We start from the raw sequence: 19,815 nt of genomic DNA, 5'->3' as shown, positions 1-19,815 counted from the left end.
AACATCCATTGTGAAATTTGTGCAAAACTTATTTTATTCGTGGTCAGTTTGTTTAGATTTTCCTCTGTGTTCCGTTTTGTCCTCTTGTTAGTTTGAGCTGTGAATTTTTTGGGGTTTCTTATATTTTATTAGTGATTTTATTTAAGCCATGACAAAAGCGTGCGCATTATTATTCGTAAAATGTGTTATTGGCACAATAATCCTTATAATATTTACTCTTAATTTAGAAGATATTTGTTAAAGAGAACTCCACTGAGAAACTATTAAATCCAAAATAACAACACACAATTTTTCCAGCTTTAAGGGTTTGTTTCTTTCTGAGTAAATACTATTATTAAAGTCACACTAATAAAATGTATGCTCTCAAATATCTGGCAAAATATGGCTGTTCACTATGAAAAGGCTCTAATACTTGTTTATTATATTATTTTACTAGCTGACCCGACAGGCGTTGTCCCGTCTTAACTATGAATTTGCAGCGCGCATTCTGTCAATCGCTGACAGTTATTTCAAATAATTGACAGTTCTATAAAATTAATATTAAGTTTTCTTAAATTTTCAAATTTTCCGCGCAATAACAAACACTACAAAAAAAATAGTGAAGTCGGTCCTGCCGTTCACGCGTGATGGCGTGACCAAGGGAAATAGGGATTCATTTTTATATATAGATTTAAATCATGGATAAACCTACCGTTCATAAGATTCTCAATGATGAAGACTAGCATGCGATGGTCGATGTCGGTGACGACGTCAGCTCGGCACCGGCTCACCGTGGTGCAGTTCCAGCTGCCGCTAAGGTCACAGCTGCAAGTCTTGCAACCGACACATATGTTTTCTGAGATTGAAAATATAAGAATGAACTTTCTCTTAAAATTAAGTCCCGAAAAGGAAATGTTATAATACCAGCTGTCCATTGCTCAACACGGGCCTCCTTAGTCCTCTACTATTGACAGGGTTTTGCCTTTAGACCACCACGCTCGCTTAGTGCGGATTGGTAGACTACACACACTTTCAGATAAGTTACAAAGATATAAAGAATATTTTTTAAAATAAGGGTAAACATTAAAAATGAAAATTTAAAAGGTTTCTCTCCGGCGGGGAATCGAACCCCGGTCTCCCGCGTGACAGGCGGGGATACTGACCACTATACTACCGAAGACTTGTTAAATGAGACATATTAAATAATCGTATCACAATGCAGCCACAAGATGCAATTCGTATTACAAGATTACATAATAATTTTATACGGCAAAGTGAGATTACTGCATTTAATGATTAGGGAGTAGGGGCAAGATAGATCGACAGACGAGAGATCACAACTCAGGCAATTTTATTTTATTTTATTATGCCCGCCTGTTTGAAGCCAGATATACACGGGCTGATCCCGAAACGCGACTAACTTATATAGGCCAGTATGGAAGGTCTGAGCAGATATAAATATCCTATGTACAATCATCTAGGAGTAGACCGAAGGATCTAATATTACTTACCTTTAGGGTGCAATCCGCATATTGGAGATACTAGTGGTATACATTCAGTGTTGGCATCAGATGCTGTAACAAATATGATAATTTCAAATGATTAATTTGGTAAAAATCCTCATTAATTTTCCACCATTTTAAGATTTCATTATTAGTCTCAGAAGGTATCACTATAAAAGTCTGCATTCATTTTGTGCTAGGCATCCGTAAATCCTAAATTATAGTCCTTAAAGCTTTAAGTCTCTAAATACGTCTAAGAACATCTAGATTGTGAATAACCTTATTATTATTTTTGCCGCTGTATTAATATATAAATTTGCATGCTGTGGTCTCCTATAATTGAAGAGGCACGTCACATTGCTAATTGTACAAATACTACGACATTGTATTTATTATAAGCCGTGCATCCTACGTTGGAGGTCCTTAAATAAATCAATAAATAAATCACCTTTCTCCATAAACCGGTACATCAATCGATCTACTTCCTCCCTCATCTCATGATTATCAACTTCCTCGATCTTTTCTTCATGCAGTATCTCATCTGTTTCCACGTAGTACTCGCACCTTGCCTGGTTCATCTGCAGGCAGTCTTCCCCATAGCATATCTTACAAGGCTCATTGCTTCGACGATAGGGCTGATATTGAAATGAGAGCTCGGTTCCTGGAAGAAGGTATGCGTATTTTGAATAGTTTAGTATCTGAGAGTAAAGAACATTGCCAGGGTTAGCTTCAGGGTCTACGTCAGTTTTGTAGGTGTCAATGCGAGTTTCAGAGTCCGTGGCTGTGTCAATATTAGGGTCTGTCAGTGTGACGTGTAATTGGACAATGGGCAATGGCATTCGGCAAAGGGGTAAAAAGCATCAGCACACAATACGCTGTACACGATTTACATATTACAAAGGCTGCAGCAGTAATTGCATAAAACACAATTATAGTTAATAAGAGCTAAGCTAAGCTAACTTCTATTTGGCTGTTTTCCGCAAGTCTTCGGTAGTATAGTGGTCAGTATCCCCGCCTGTCACGCGGGAGACCGGGGTTCGATTCCCCGCCGGAGAGGTTTTGTTTTATTGATTTTTGCATCCTGATATATTTTGGTTCTCATAATTGTAATATAAGAATATAATAATCTTGGTATCACTGATATGAATCAATCAGAAATACAAAATTTCGCAAGAATATTTCAAGTTTGGTACAATATATTAGATCAGACAAACATTAAAGCTGGAATTCGGCAAATGATACTTCCTGCGGATGATAAACAGAAAACAATGTAAAATGCAAGTTATTCCAAAAATTGCAGTAAACTTACCGGACACGAGCGAACAGACGAGCAAGCAAGCACGCAACATGGCGGCGAAACGACGTTTAACGCGCTGTTTACTTAAGATATTGTTACCAGACGATGGGACGGATTTGGAGGAGTACCACATGTTCACGCCTTTATTGATAACGGGTTAGGTAAGGACGTAGTAAACTATTTCACAGACTTTGTCAATAGTAACATGTGATAGGCTTTATTGGTATATCTAACGCAATTTTAATTCAAAACTACTTTGATGGTTCCTTCAAAACATTTTTTTCATAGATATCAACCATATTCCCTTTCCGCTCAAACACATTGCCACTGCATTGATGAGATGACGTTGATCTATGAAAATGTAAGGTTTTGTTTATGAAACAGCGTCTAGTTAACTTTTATAGTTTTGAAAGACGAGACGAGCTTGAACAATAGAAACACCATTCAACACCTTGAATTAAAAGTATTATTTGATATTCCACTGCGCTTGCCATCCTTAGACATTGGCTACAAAGGTCTTCAAACCGGACCACAATAAGGACTACACACTGCTGCTTGGAGGCAGTAATAGAGCATAAGCTCATAAATGATTACTTAAGTTTGGCGTATTAAGTAACTCAACACATTAAATACCTACTTGAGATTTTACTCAAAGGAGAGACATATTAACAGCCAGAGATAGTAATAACACTATTTGCATTCATATGATAGAATTTGAGGTTTGGTAATTCCTTGTAGGAAAATTATGTTGCTTACTTAAGACATACATGCTTATGGCGTGGAGCAAGTGATGTAGGCAGAGTTTTTACACCAGGGTTTTCAACACAGCGCCTTATTCTTCGCCAATCTGTCACTTATGAACCACACGGAGCAAATTGGCTTAAACGTGACAAATGGATATTCAATTCAATTCAATTTTTAGATTGTGGCTCCATCGTTGGCAGACGATGATTTTGCAAATGGATATAAATTGAAAGTTAATGAACTGACATTCTAATATGTCAGTATTCTCTAGTCTTCGGTAGTATAGTGGTCAGTATCCCCGCCTGTCACGCGGGAGACCGGGGTTCGATTCCCCGCCGGAGAGAATCTTTTGACTCGTGCGAATTATATTTCCGGTATCTGATTAGCATTTTTGTTTTGTACTTAATTATTGATTTTTTGTAGCTTGCCATCTTTAATTGTTTTACGAATTATTTATTTTGGAAACAGAATGTTCCCAACGTGAAACAGCAAAAAGTAATCTGTAAGCATTTAATATTTTATTTCGGCACTATGCATTTTTCGGGATAAAAGATCTGTATTCCTTTAAGACCAAATATTTAATTATTCAAAGCATCTTTGGACCCTTTCCTTTCACTGTTCATCTAAGTTTCTTCATACTCAATTCCTCCACATAAATTGGGACTCAAGCTTACATCCCCTAACTCCGCACCTGCCATCGTGCTGTATTTCCTCCAATGTTTGTAAACACCCTCGCGGCGGCACGGCAGCTCGCTCGTCTAATCAGTCGATCATCGAATTTGACCATGTTACCGTTGTTGCTGTTACTTCAGGCTTACACTGCAGGTAAGTTCTATAACGGAGCTCAAACGAATTGTGGAAAATAATGCGTAATAACAATCGACCAATAATATACGTCTATGAAAGGAAAGCAGATGCTGGTGTTCTTGAATGTATGACATTGTAGCCAGTGTAACTACTGGACATAATAAGACTTAGCATCTCAAGTCTCAGGATGGCATTGGAACACCGAACAATACTTTGTAATTCAAGACATTGGATGGTGTTTCTACTCTTTATGGGCGGTCGTATTACTTACCATCAGGCGAACAGCAAGTTAGTCTCGGCATTCACAGCAATAAAATAAGAATATCTGATGATGCATGATGAAATATAGGCAAATACTGCACTAAATCTTTTATAAGACATTACAGTATTGAAAACATGAAAGTGTAAAGGAAATAGTTATCTGGAATGATGTGGGATATTGCATTCTTCGGTAGTTAGTATAACCTGGTTTTTCTTACTGACCACTGACTACTAAATACTGACTAGTGACTTGACCTAAAGAACATCACTAAGGAATCGATAGGATTTACCATAATTGTGTGTACGGTTGTGTCTGCCAGGGGATCAATTGAAGTAGACTAAGAAGTACTATCCAGAGCCTGCTAAGAGACCACCTTTATGAAATGTGAAGTCATTGCCTTCTCCAATGGGATACAATAGTTATGTAGATGCGAGTCGATGCTGTTGTTATCCATTTGGATTTATCTTGTTCTCCATCCGTTACTTCTTCGCGCCTCGATACCTCATCTAATAATGTTTCAGAACTGTGTCAGTTTTTATTGTGAGATCTAAGGATTTCTTCTGGACTAGCATGTGGAGTGAAGTCTTGTCAGTCGCCAAGCAGATGCAAAGCACTGTAGTTTTGGTTATCCAGTGTTATTATTAATCATGAGACTTGTAATGTTTCTATGTAGATCGAAGTTGTAATGTTGGTGATCATTATATGATGCTATTCACAACCAAGCGACTATTCTTGTGATTAAGTTTTATAAAATTAGTTTTGTATTATTTTACTGGTAAAGAAAATATTATTGTCTGGTTTCAGATCATGGTTTATGGAATCTTAGGATTTTTTTTAATAATTATTTTTTTTATTTTATTACTATTATATCATAATTGATTATTTATATAACTAAATTTGTCAGTATTTTCAAGTCTTCGGTAGTATAGTGGTCAGTATCCCCGCCTGTCACGCGGGAGACCGGGGTTCGATTCCCCGCCGGAGAGAACCTTTTGTAAAAAAAACCTGTCCTGCGGTAGCAATTTTTTTACAATTTATAATATTAAAATAAAATATTTTTAACTTGCGATGGGACCATCAATGAATGCTCGCCGTGTCTCTGGGAATACGAATCTGTCCTTACCAGCAATAATACTCAAATATTAGCTAATATTTACAACTATTGGAAACATTAGTTATCTACTTCCTATCATAGTGACATCATACAATTTTATATTACTAGCTGATTCGACAAAACTTGTTCTGTTTAACTATGAATTTGCAGCGCGCATTCTGTTAATCGCTGAAATTATTTTTTCTTAAATTTTCTAACGTTCCGCTCCACTTCCTTCATTTTCTTTCATAAGATCCTTCTCCTGACAATACCAAACAGAACAAAAAAAAAAATTGTGAAATCGGTCCAGCCGTTCACGCGTGATGGCGTGACCAAAGGAAATAGGGATTCATTTTTATATATGTAGATAAACAGCAACTCTGCAAAGTTTATAATAAGTTTACGTCTAACAGTGTTTTAAAACATTAAGAATTAAGTATAGAATTTTAATATTGTATTAAAAAGGACTTAAGTTGGCAGTTTTGTCTAATCTTTACACTTATTAAAATTAAATATTAATACATCGTTTGTAATAGTCATGATTTGGGAAGTAAATAGTCATTTTTATATGTTTTGATTGTATTCAGCATGTGTCCTAAATAAAAAAAAATTGTAAAATATAGTTTCATCAGGATAGTTTAACCTAAATAGTTTGGTAATGGATGATCTCAGTTGAATTGTTTGTTACACTTATTCGTACGTTACTCACGTCATATGAAACCTAGCTCTGTTTTAGATTACGTAACACCAACGGGTTTGTTTTGTCTGCCTTTATAATTGTTAGGCGATTGCATTTTCATTACCTTACGCGTTACTTAAAGATCTTTAGTTAAAAATTATATATTATAGTTATATTATAAGCGATAGATCCTCTGACAGATTGGCGTAGTTCTAATGACTTGGCGATTTCATTCGTGCATCGAGTTTAAATATATTTAGGCTTTAAGTATCGTTCGTTTCGCCAGTTTGTTTGGGAAATTAGGTAGATATCTTCTTCCTAATATAATAAAAGGGAAAGTTTATGAACATTTTTGGATGTTTGTTAAGTAAAGGCAATAACAGTTTAAAGGATTAGGATGAAATTTGACAGACGGAGAGACGATGTCCTGGACTAACGCAGGCTACTTTTTATCCCGCTAATTTGTTCGTATGGGAAATAATAGAAGATTTAATCTGGTTTTTAAATAGATGGCACTGGAGTCGTACAGGTGGCGCTAGGTGCTATGAATCGTCACAGTGTTTTAGGGAATTTGATAGCAAGAAAGGCTAATCTTTTATCTATATCTATATTTATAATAAATCTGTAGAGAGGTCAATTCTGTACATGAAATATATTTCCAAAATAACTATCAGGGGGTGATTAGGGATCAATACTGATGCCAAAAATGCAATTAGTAAAATTTTTGTCTGCCTGTCTGTCTGTCTGTCTGTCTGTCTGTCTGTATAACCGTTATAGAAACAAAAACTACTCAACGGATTTTAACGAAACTTGGTACAATTATTTGTCATACTCCTGTGCTGGTTATAGTATACTTTTCATCACGCTACAATTAATAGGAGCAGAGCAGTGAAGGGAAATGTTGGGAAAACGGGAGAAGTTACTCCATTTTTAAGCTTCCGTCGCGTGTGCAAGCTTAATGGTTAAAGCTACACAGAAATCATGTATGACGGAAATGTTCTCCTTAAAATTATGTAAAAATATCCCACCACAGCATATGTCTATCTTTTATGGTTGACTCACAATAACACGTGTAACTCCCGATAGCTTAGCAGTTCGGAGCTTTCTCATTATATTTGTCTACTCTTACGTTTATAACACTCTCAGTCATCCCTAATTATAAAAGTTAACATTATTAAATATTCCATAAAAAGAATCATAGAAATCGGTATAGAAACACCAAAGTTATACATGAAATACGCTAATAATAAGCCATCATGCGTGAATACTGAATCATGCTATAAGGATTATTTTTGTATATATATAAGGTCGCGAACGCACAGGCAGGCGGCTTGCTTGGCACCTAGAGGCTAGCGAATCACCTAGCGAGTAGCTTCGTAAAACGAACATTCTCGAACGTTCGCGACCGGCTCCATTTTTGAAGTCCGAAATCCACGCGGGCGAAGCTGCGAGCGGAAGCTAGTAATTAATAATAGAGTAAAATATGTAGGTTAGCTCAACACGTAATCATTGTTGAGATTTTTGTCACTTATGAAAGGGAATAAGTACATCGTCATTGGCTACAAATAATAATTGTGAAAAAAATAATTAGTTACTGAAAAAAAAATATTGCGTTTTTTTTCACCCGCTCTAAACGAAGGCATCACGTACAGAGGTTATTTTAATTTTCTGACCATTCATCATCATATCCTTTTTGCAGCTTCCCAAACCCAAAAGAACTTCACAATAAAATACGTGCAGACGTGTCCAGACGTGGGCTACTTCGTGCAGAGGGAGCTCGCTCCTAACTCATTGGGTTTAGGGCCGTGTTTCCTCTGCTTCTGCCAGAATGACGGTACAGCTACTTGTTGGAGGCGGGAAGACTGGAGATGTGATGTTGAGAAGTACCATCACCATCACGTAGGGAGAAGGTAAGAAATGAAAGGTAAAAATAGTTTATAAAGGGTCTGATTCTTCGTATAGTCGGAACGCTGTGCAGCTAATTGTGACAAAAACTTTAAAATATTATTCTTTTATGTTTAAAAACCTTTAAGCGTAGTACATTTTTGTTACACACCTTTTTGTGTAATGTGAGGAGACCTTTTTACATAGATCTTCAAAATTAAAGTCTATTTTTAATATACAAAGTTTGTTTCGGTGTTTATGTAAGGAGACAAAGATTTTAATACGGGTGAATTTTTAAAAATGTTAATGACCTTTTTCAGGGATACTAGAATCCGTCGCGGCATTGGACTTTGGTGACGTATTTTTCCGCGACGCCACTAGAGACGGTAAGCCCTTCTTTATTTCTTACATCTGAATTGTCAGATAGGTCAAACTCATTACATAGCACATTACGCTTGCTGAAGATATCTTCTATCTGACAAACAATTAATATTTACCCGCAATAGTTAGTAATTTTTTTTTAAGTTACACTTATACTACTTTCTTGTTTCAACTTTTTGACTATACACAGTACACAATAGTCTTAATTTATCTAAGTCCGCACTTTAAGTAAATAACTAGTATAAGGGCGCAATGTTTAGGAATACAATCTAGTTTTTATGCTTGTATATTTTATAATTAGCTTTAATTTTGATTGTAATCTGTTTTGCGTTTTAATTTTATTAAATAAAATATACAATACCAATCATTATGGATGTTTTCAGTATTCAACAAAAATATGCCGGAACAATGCAAGCCTTTTGAGTCGAGTTTCAGCGACGGATGCCCACCCGGTATGTATGTTTTACAATACAATTGTAATTTCGAAGCATTATCCTAACATTTGTTATATTTATTGAAGAGCTGATATTAATAAAAAAAAACCCGCCTGATTAAGAATTTTAGCGCTAAAATTCTTAACCAGGCGAGTACAAAACGGGAGAAAAATAAAACACAAAAAACCGCGATAGAATCCAAAAATTAGTTTAATTTCAATGTCTAACATTCGCGTAAACATAAGAAATAATTATATGATGAACTCTTCATTAAACGTAATTATTCATATGATAAAATTTAAATAATAAACAGGGGCAACAATGGAGCTAACAGTTTTTCACATTGTTTTTTGGTAGGGATCAGTCTTCAAAATATTTTAAACATATGCATACATATGTTGTACCGATCCTACATAGAGGCGAATAATAGCAGGATGATTACTAAATCTAAGGTTTTTTTGTAGAGGACTGGTGCATCGGCTGTACGGTGTGTGACTGCGACGCCAATGGCCGCTGGGACTGCCACGTGCTCAGCTTCTGCGACAGTAAGATCTACAACACATCCACCATTAACCATTTTATGTTTGCTTTCCTTTTAGTTCCCTAAGGTTTCATGAAAGAAATGTATCTTTCCATAGTAAATTGCAAAACGTATTTTATGCCATAGAAATAAATTGTTTACAGAAACTACAAGGAAACCTTCAAAGAAACGCAAAGGTAACTACAGAAGGACAGTCATCAGAAAAACACAAGTGAAACCTAACAACACAAGTAAAGCCGTCACCATCAAGCCGATAGCTAAACCGCCGCCAAAGATCATTAGAAAGGTTATCAAGAAACCAGCAATCCTCAATACTCGGACGAAAAGACAGCCGCAAACACACAAAAATATCAATAAAAAGATCCAAAAACATTAATAGAAGCAAACCTAATAAGGTAATAAGGAGGAAGGTTCCTCAAAAGAAAATCATCAAGAAAGATGTAGCAAGGAAGCCTATTAAAATAAACAACGGGCCAAACCAAATAGTATTGCCTACTACTCCGAAGTTTGCTCAGGCTGTAGTTCAACAAATGCTAAAAGCTGTCCAACAACTGATGAAGAATGATGTGAAGAAAGGAAATTCATCGAAGATCTTAAAAGCAGTTGATAAGAAACGGCCAAATACACAGAAACAGGACAAGAAGGCTCTGATGAAAAGGTTTTCGACTATAATTAGACAAAGCGCGAAACAGATCAAAGTGAATACAGATAATGTTAATAAGAAAAAAACTGCGCGAACTAAGAGAGAAGTTGATGATAGCGAACATTTGAAAGTCATTAGCGTCGTACCAATTGTTAAAGGTTTGTTCTATTTAAAGTATAATTTAAATTGACTTTGTAAAATAAGTGTATTTAAAACAATATTCAAAATGAAGTAAATTTTATGAATTTTAAATGATGGTAAAATTATTGCTTTCAGAGAACGTAACCGTGTCAGATAAAATAATCCCTATAAAGGAAGAAGAGACATCCACTGAAAATCCAAGAAAGCTTTTAAGTACCTTCAGCCTTCCAAATGATACTACGACTAGTCCCATTCCCACCACTACTATTACGACAGAACCAACGTTCTTCTATGAAGTGACAGATGATCAAACAAGCATTAAAATAGATTCGACCACTAATACACCTTTAATGACGCATACGCTAAAGCCAGAAAACAATGTAACTCTGCATAATACCACAAGTGAGAAATGGAGACAAATTATGAACATCACGAAATATGTTCCAGATTTTAAAATTGCTACTGAAAATATTATACATTTGTTAAACAATATGACGGGTGCCAATGATTTAAAATTCAAAAAATGGTACCAGATAAAACTTTTAAAAGATAGGGAGAAATATTTCAAAATAGGACAATTTAAAGAGAAAGAAATTAATATGTTCTATAATAACAACAAATCTAGAAATAATACATTCGTTCATTTAAAGCCAAATGTTTATTCTCAAGATATAAAAAGAAAGATCGATATGCCAAAGAGAAATAAAATAAGGAAAATTATTTTAAGTCCAAGAATAATTAAAGATAGTGTAAATACAACATACCTGAACAAAAAAGTCAGTAATTTACAAAGCATATTTAAAAATATATTGAAGGAATTTAATAAGAATACAACTAAAACAAAATCAGGAAGCAAAAAAATTATATGGTCAAATACATGAGAAATCTATTTAATAATTTACTACGTAGAGGTAAATCCAACATGACTAGATCAAAAACTGAAATACTTCTAGAAAAGCAATACACTATTAACATGCTCTGTGAAAATATTGGCTCCTGCAATCTAAATCCTAGAGATAGGAGACTGTTAGACGCCAAAGTGACGCAACTAGGCGTTGAAACTGACAAGGTTTTGAAAATAATAAAAATAATTAAAGGTCTATTACATCTCGTCGATATTCCAACGGACAATCAAATTATAAACACCATAAATAAGCCAAAATCTAATTTGAAAGATGACGTTAATAAGCTCAACATCATACTACGTGATTCATACATAAACGATTTAAAACCAAAGTCACTATCTCAGACACAAGCAACACAAATTGACTACATAAAGAAAAACACCCAAGAGTTCATCCACGCAGTGGCAAATTTTGGTAAAATACTCAACGAAATCATATCACTTTTAAAGAAAAACAACAGAAATGTTAAAAAACGTAAAGTCAACGAGGTTGCAAGAACATAAATTTAGCAACTCTGAAGCGTTTCAAAATTTAAGAGATTTATTAATAAGATATGATATTACACAGAACTCATTTTTTAAGAAGATCTACGATTATATGACTGTGTTTGAACTGAAATTAAAAAAGGACAATCAGAAGACAGCAAGCGTTGACAGAGAACTAAAGAATATGGCTAACATAGATAACTTTTCGAGAAATATAGTAACAAATTTACGAAAATTGACACAACTTGCTCAAAATATAAATTCTCGGACGAAGAGAGAGGTAATGAGAGACAATGACGCTGTTGAATATTTGTTGATGTTAATGGAGTACTTGTTGAAACAGAACTATTCTTTGGATGCAGCACCTGGTGAGTATCCCGTGAAAATAAAGCGCAATCAGATTTGACAAAGAGGACGAGTAATGAGTTCATTGTGAAATTAAGCTTGCGAAACACGAATTCTGTGTTTGTATATCGCGGTAATTTCTGATATAATTTATCGATCCAGTATTAAAGTAAGTATGGTAGGTTGTAATGTGTAGATATATATTTATGTACTTATATATACATTAAATATAATAAAACTTGAAAGTTACCATTTAGTTTTTATAAAATAGCTACTAAATATAATCAAATATATTGTAATTTTTTTTTGTCCTTAAGTAGTATTTTATCCAATTGTAAACTATACCTTTGCAGGACCACATTACATAGGCAGGCAAATACATATACTTTTCAATAAAAATACTAAGAGTTCTAATTTTAGCAACAATCTAGAATAGACAGCAAAAGATATTGTAGTTTAATAATATTTACTTGTCGGAAATAAATAGCATAAAGTCACGGCACGACGTGACTCGAACTGACGCCAGTACTCGAAGTGAGAGGTGTCTATTGAAACTAAATATTGTTAGTGTAACGCCTGTATACACTTGCAATATTCATTTCTCAATAAAGTTCACCAGACCGGAAAATATCTAGAACTTTTAGCAATACTGTCTTACGTTTCAGCAAACGACGGCATCGATATGCTTATAGAAGCTATAAAAAACGCTCCGGATATTAAACCGATAAAGAAAAAAGTACTAGAGTACACACCAGCTATATTTCCAACAAGAACCGTTCCTGAAAAAATAAAGAGGGTCAAAGGCAAGGCGAGAAAGACAACTACAATAAAAAAACAAGTTGTAACATCGAGGTTAGATAATCCAAAATTTGTAGAGGCTGTCGAGGAAGATAAGGATTATGAAGATAAATTCATGTATACGAGACGTGCCGTTGATAGTGAGAGCGAAGGAATGGAAAATAATGTTAATACTGTTACCAGCAAAATTGATTCTATCCCTGAATATTTAAAAGAAAGCGACTCAGAAGCAATAAATGATAATAAAATAGAAAAAATAGAAATAAACGATAACAGCGAAAGTAAATTAGATAAATCAAATACAAAAGAAAGAGTCCAAGAAAAGAAATATGACATATTTAAGGCTGATCTTGGTGACTTTATTGTTTTCGTTTCTTCGACAGCTCCACCGACGCATCCTACTGCACAAGTTACTGCTAAAGCAACTGTCACAGTTGCAAAAACTACAGAAACGTCACCAGAAATTGCTGACAAAAAGATAGAGTGGATCGACGAGAGTTACGAGAAAGATATCAAAGAAGAGCAGAAAGCAGAAACTACGAAACCGCCTGTAGTGGTAACGAGAACTAAAAAGGCCACTAGTAAAGAAGAAAACATAAGTACCATGACAAAAGAAATAAAGACAGAAGTAAAGAAGAAGACTACAAGGGCAGAAGATGTGGCGTATAAAAAACAAATGGATTTACTGAACTCACTAGACTACGTGACAGAGAAAACAGAATTCGACATAGAATCAAAGGACATAGAAGATCCATTCCCATCTTATTTTGGTTAAGATTATATGTTGTAAGACTGGTATTCATGTTTGAAATTATGTTTGATTGCGATTGCTCTGTTTAGACGTCCCAGAAGATATATTGCATGAATCTTTAAATAATTAAATTTTGCGTCATAATGCCCAGTAAATATTATGCCAGCATGTTCAAAGTTTACTTTGTTGAGAGATAGCGTTATTTGGTGGTAAGATATTTGTATTCGGCCGGATAACGTCTATATCCAGAGTTTAAAACCAGCAATAGTGGCCAACTTGACTGTCGCGTTCCGGGCTCAGCCTGTGTTCAAACAGGCCGGCATAATTGTGTCGACTGGCGAGGGAATCGTCTCTCGTCAGGCACTTTACTGTGCCCGGATAAAAAAACATAATTCACACTTATCATCTCCCTGTAATCATTTTTATCCTTGTATGATGACGTAGTTTCTCCAGTAGGTACGCTATATCTGTAAATCCATCTTTATAAGGGTCTCTGGAGCCTGAGCAACAAATGTAATGCCCTAAAAGTCCAAGGAAAATAGCAAATTGTGCTATCATCAATCTAAGGAAAAAACATCTATATTAAGAATGAATGAATACGAATGAATGTATATTATTTATTTCGTTGTTTGTTGTAATTTCATATTTATAAGTTTATTATGTGATTTATTATCTATATCGCCATATTAAATATTAATAATTGTAAATAGTTCAATAAACGCGTTATAGACGATGCCAGTAATGTAAGCTAGTGGGCGCCACTCGACTACCTTTAAAAATGGTGGATATCATTTGAATTTAAACATTTATGGTTCGATATTGCGTCACTTTGATTTTTTTTAAACAAAATATTTTTTGGTTCATATTTGCATTGAATCATATTATATTTAGTTTTTAGTAAATTCATAAGATGATAAAACAATTACAATAATTTCATTAGAGTATAATTTAAAGAAATTCTAAGCTTACAAAATGTACACTAAAAATGATAAAATAGAATTCTTATTTAAACAATTAATAGTACTCTACTATCACAGCTTAGTCACTGGCATCGTGTAAATAATAACATATGTTTTATTTCTGAGATCCTTTCACAAGCGGCCATGGATTTGTTGGCCCTTCTACACTAGGCCTTTTGAAACACATTAACACTGTTTTTGTTGTTCAAGTAATGGTTTAGGATAATTTGTTAGCAATATAAATGTTGGCCGGAGTTTTAACATGTTTAGATTGAATTGTAAATTGCTAGCCTTCTCGGTTTAGTAGTATATGTGGGCCGTGTTGGATTCCCGAGTCGGGCAATTATGCGAGTTAAAAATGATTTGGTTAGGAATGGATGTTCCAGAGAAATTGCAGGCTGCCGCGCAGTGTACGTGAAAACTGCGCCCAATAAATCTTGCTACACACCCATTTTTTGCCATAATGTCAAAACACTGCTAAGCAGATTTATAATACAAATATATGTCTAATTTTTCACGACGCGATAAATGACGTTGTGCAAGAGAAACAGGAGGTTTCGGAACAGGAGACGCTAGTAAGAGCAGTGTAAATCCGCAGCGTAAGGTCGACGGTCGAAGGCGGCCGCCCGGAACGGTTTGCAACACTGATTGTTACGAACCGCGTGGTATGAACAATTTCGATCGCTGGTCTGAGAACATGTTACCAGCCCTCTATTGTGTACTGTCCCACTGCTGGGCCTCTACTACTGAGAGGGTGCTACTGAGAGAATATCTCACAATAGGAAGTTTATGTTTGGTGTTTAGAAATAGGGCACTAATTGGGTTAACTATAAAATATTGCTGATTACTGATATGGCTGACAGGAGATGATGCCTCGTCAATTGACACAATTCTGCCGGCCTGTTCGAAACTAAATATACACAGACTGATCCTAAAACGCGACATATTTATGTGGCATACTATTGTAAGAACACTTCGTGTCCTGTGGTCGCAATCCGCATGGACACAAAAATCAACTCTAACGTGCGAAACAGTGTAGGCTGAACCCACATTAGAGTAGGATAAGGGCATGTCAAATAGGCTGGCATAATACGGTATTTTTATATGCTTGATTTTGTACATTATTTTATAATGTACCTTAAATAATACGAAAAAGAAATTCTGTGAAATCAGCTTCAAAATTGTTTGAAAAATAAAGCAGTTATACACAATTTAAATATTGTTGTGAGAAAAACGGCGTGGTGGGATTATAGCGCTATCTCTTTTTCACGTACGCAGCTTTCTGCCTGTTGATACTCGGTGACGTCATAGTTTGCTATAACTCTTATTGACAACTACCACTTCTCCCGAATTTCAAAGTTTTATAACTTATTTATTATTCAGTGGATTTTGAAAATTGTTTCGCCGCTAGATGTGGGTGACATACATTTTTGATAAATGTTAAAAAAGTTGTCAATTACCCAATTGTGTCAATTGGTGAGGAATAAATTCTTCATCAGTAAATATGGTCGTCTATCTGAACCCCACTCCACTTACCATTACGTGAAATGGGGTGACTGCCATGCTCGTACTAAAAATAGTGTGTAGAGTTAACCCCAAATTAAAACGGTATGTTTATGGTCTATATCGAGGGGCTCCTTTACCGCACTTAGCCCGTAGGAAGTCTGGCCGTTGTTCGTGATATGCCAGCTATATGTCTAGTCAGCCTTTCCAGAAGTAAAGGATCTTCCTGGTTCCTCTATAGGCCTCTCGGAATGATCCTGGTGTACCGAGCATTTCAGGATTAGAACGACAATTGAAGAAGAGAACTAACGTGGCTCTAAATACATTTTATATTAATCGTTTGCTGTGAGCATTAATTGCCTTGAAGTTTTGTGTCAAGGCGTACATTTTCGGAATGTTATTTGAATTGTGGCCGCGGTTGCGATACGATACGTTAGGTTTATATTCGGTTTCCATTATCGATTATTCTAGTATTCGGTAATTTGAGTAAATGTCTCGAATGATATCGTATGTTTTTGTCCTTTTGCAGAGGCATCAGTAGGTCATAATTAAAATCATAATTTGTATGTGTTAACCGAATCTATACAGAAAGTTTACAATACAGAATATAATAAAAAGAATAACACACCCATTATATAATATTTATATCCTCATAACTAGTAGTTTTATATGGTGATTATTTTAACTATTTAAATTGAAATAAAACTGTTTCTTGGATTTTAGGCAGTTATTATATTATAATTTTTAACCGACTTCAAAAAAGGAGGAGGTTCTCAATTCGACTGTATGATATTTCGAAGGCTGCAGCCTTCGTGGTGACGATGCGGACTGAGGTGTAGGTCATCTGAAAAGTCAAAGTTACAATATCTACCTACATTTTACAAATACACAAAATTTAAAAAATTGGAAACGTTGGGAGAAAATAATAATATTAAAACCGTGATAAAATCCGCAAAATAGTTTTATTTCAATGTCTAATGTTCGCGTCAACAATAATCATTGCTTCAACTATTTGTTAAATTATAATTACCTAAACCAACCCGAATTCACAAATAATACTATAAGGACGCACACTGCCCCTGAGCGCATAATGTCCGCAATATCATTATTTTCTTTGAGTCTATTTTGCTTTATCTGACAGCTAACTAAAGTAAGTTGTATCTCAATAGTAGCCAATAACAAATTCCCTATGTTTGCTTACTGCAAAGGCTGTCTTATTTTTTTCCCGTGGGGTAAAACGCGTCATTGCTACCACCACTTGGAGGGAGGGAGTTGAGTGGAACGGTTATGTTGGTTTCACCGGTCTTACGGACCAATGTCACTCGGGAGTATATCACAGAGCGAGCATTGGACCGAGTCCCTAACCCTGTACCTTACACCATACCAACCAAAATTCGCGGTGGCCTTCTTCGACGCATACAGGACGGCCCCGGGGTATCTTGTTGCACTAACTGCGCGGAACCGTTCCTGCGCCTGCCAAGGTTGTCATGCTGAACTAACTGAGAAACAGACGTATTATCATAGTATTGCTTTGTTCTTATCTAAGTAAGGTGAATAAGGGCCTAATTTATTTCAATAACTTTAGCAATGCTCCGCCCACGTGACAAATCTCATTGCTTAATTAATCAATGTATTGTAGATTAGCATTTTGTTTTTTACCGCGTTGGCATTGCTTGTTAGACATAATATTAGCAAACTCGGTATTGAATTCAGTTTTAACTTCCATATAAATTGAGTATACAATTTTACTGGCTATATTAGTTGTATAGCGTGCGTGGTACATCTTTCTGAGGTCCCGGGTTCGAATCCCGGGTCGGTAAGAGTGATATTTGGGTTATTCTCACTCTCAGCTCGAAGCCTGGAAAGTGCATCCGATATGTAGCCTGGCAACATTACATTATGGGACGGAACACACTTGGGGTAAAGTGGATACCCTGTTAGCACTTCTGCCTACCCCTTCGTGGATAAAGGCTTGATGTGTAGCTTTCAATCTTACCACCTAATACTATTGTAAACGAAAAGTTTGTTGGCCTTGTATGTTTGAAGAAAACACAAAAATTGCTGAACAGATTATACTGAACATATTTGGATAATACCACTTACCAGGCCATATCTATTTTTATCCCAGAATACACGCGACACTTTTATTCTGCGAAAGATCTTTCTCACGACCGGAGCTGACAACATCTAGTGACATCTATTCACGAAGGCCTCGCCTCTGTTACCAAATTCAGATCTTATCACTCCCGACTCGTCGTTAACCTAGAGTACTGAATGATACTTTGATGTTTTGGGTAGTTGGAAGAATATGTGCCTTACTTTTCATTTAAAAAAGATTGCACTTACTTGGCATGTCATGCTGTGTTAGTAACAATTTATTGTATTTTCTATTTCTGCCGCCAAGCAGCAGTGTGTGGTCACTGTTATGTTCCGGTTTGAAGGACATTGTAGCCAGTGTAACTACTGGACATAATGGGACTTAACATCTCATGTCTCAGGATGGCCAGCGAATTGGGATACCAAACAATATTTTGTAATTCAAGGTGTTGGATGGAGTTTCTACTGTGTATGGGCGGTGGTATCGCTTACCATCAGGAGAACGGCAAGCTGCTCGTCATTTGAAGGAATAAAAAAAATCTATACTATATAACTGCATATATTTTCATACGCATTCAGGACTTTTACGTGGCACAGGTTAATCACTCACACACACTCAGCACCATTCACCTTTAATCCCTGAAGAGGAAGGTAGGGACGTAACTGGTGTACCCAATTGTCGCCGTGGCTATTCCGTCTCATGATATGATACGGGGTGGTCCTACCGTTATATAGGGCACAGATTCCAGACCAGGTTGATACTAAGTACAAAACCCAATATCCCTTTGCCCGACCCGGGAATCGAACCCGAGACCTTACAGTCGTGCCGTACAACTACGGCTCTGGCAGTCATTAATCATATTATTGTAATAGTTCACAACCATACTACATCCGCATCGCACATGTACTTTATCATGATCACCTATTCTGAGCTCATCAGTTAAAATGCAATTTAAAGTTTTTAATTATACAAGTCAAGTGGGTCTACGAACAGTAACCCAACAGTAACATTACGCGTGTATAATAAATGCCTGCAATAAAAGTAACCTATATACTTTTTTAGTACTCGCGATAGCCTAGTTGATTGTGGATTATCGAGACGACCCAAGGGCACATAACCCTGACTTTCCCAAAAATGATGGTTGTATTCTTTGTGAATTATTGCTTGCTTTAACGGTGAATATAAACATCGTGAGGAAACCCGCACATTTGAGAAGTTCTCTATAGGAATTTTGAGGGTGTGTGAAGTCTACCAATACCCACTAGGTCAGCGTGGTGGACTAAGGTCTAATCCCTCTCAGTAGTAAAGAAGACACGTGCCCAGCAACAGGGCTGATATTATTATTATATACCTTATTATTTACATGAAGAAATTCATTTATAGATTTTGCCTTACTCACCGATCTAAATTGTCCGAACCTAACCCACCACGCTACCCTTCCTTATGTCGAATATCGCGGGTTCTCCATTGCATGCAACCGCAAATTTTGCAAGAGTCGTCTCTCAGAAAGAACCTCTCGTCACCTTACTGCAAATCCGCTCTGTTTATGCGGTTACTGCTAATAAATATGCAAACATTTTACAA

The 19,815-nt window shown here is 35.9% G+C and overlaps 3 protein-coding genes and 4 non-coding genes across 7 annotated transcripts; 5 read left to right on the top strand and 2 right to left on the bottom strand.

The window, feature by feature from the left end:
- Positions 1 to 363: 363 nt before the first annotated feature.
- LOC119191657 lies at positions 364 to 2,911 on the bottom strand. The gene is made up of 5 exons (XM_037445548.1): positions 2,791 to 2,911; positions 1,930 to 2,142; positions 1,491 to 1,553; positions 692 to 835; positions 364 to 371 (listed from the first exon to the last, which is right to left on the bottom strand). Exons 1-5 carry the CDS (start codon positions 2,909 to 2,911, stop codon positions 364 to 366), a joined length of 549 nt encoding a protein of 182 aa, XP_037301445.1.
- On the bottom strand, positions 1,088 to 1,159 carry Trnad-guc. Its single transcript has one exon. It is a non-coding gene; the product is annotated as a tRNA-Asp (tRNA).
- Positions 2,466 to 2,537, top strand: Trnad-guc. The gene has a single exon. It is a non-coding gene; the product is annotated as a tRNA-Asp (tRNA).
- An 882-nt stretch (positions 2,912 to 3,793) lies between the features above and the next one.
- On the top strand, positions 3,794 to 3,865 carry Trnad-guc. The gene has a single exon. It is a non-coding gene; the product is annotated as a tRNA-Asp (tRNA).
- A 1,640-nt stretch (positions 3,866 to 5,505) lies between these two features.
- Trnad-guc lies at positions 5,506 to 5,577 on the top strand. The gene has a single exon. It is a non-coding gene; the product is annotated as a tRNA-Asp (tRNA).
- Positions 5,578 to 8,603: 3,026 nt separating this feature from the next.
- Positions 8,604 to 9,979, top strand: LOC119191658. Its single transcript, XM_037445549.1, has 4 exons — positions 8,604 to 8,633; positions 9,012 to 9,080; positions 9,527 to 9,607; positions 9,747 to 9,979. Exons 2-4 carry the CDS (start codon positions 9,026 to 9,028, stop codon positions 9,977 to 9,979), a joined length of 369 nt encoding a protein of 122 aa, XP_037301446.1. The 5' UTR covers positions 8,604 to 8,633; positions 9,012 to 9,025.
- A 1,809-nt stretch (positions 9,980 to 11,788) lies between these two features.
- LOC119191656 lies at positions 11,789 to 14,009 on the top strand. The gene is made up of 2 exons (XM_037445547.1): positions 11,789 to 12,145; positions 12,788 to 14,009. The coding sequence occupies exons 1-2, from the start codon at positions 11,890 to 11,892 to the stop codon at positions 13,693 to 13,695; spliced, it is 1,164 nt and encodes a 387-aa protein (XP_037301444.1). The 5' UTR covers positions 11,789 to 11,889; the 3' UTR covers positions 13,696 to 14,009.
- Positions 14,010 to 19,815: the final 5,806 nt, after the last annotated feature.

This window comes from Manduca sexta, unplaced genomic scaffold (assembly GCF_014839805.1).
Source record: "Manduca sexta isolate Smith_Timp_Sample1 unplaced genomic scaffold, JHU_Msex_v1.0 HiC_scaffold_177, whole genome shotgun sequence".
Taxonomy (NCBI): Eukaryota; Metazoa; Arthropoda; class Insecta; order Lepidoptera; family Sphingidae; genus Manduca; species Manduca sexta.
The sequence above is the reverse complement of the archived record's forward strand: the minus strand, read 5'-3'. Positions and strand labels throughout refer to the sequence as shown.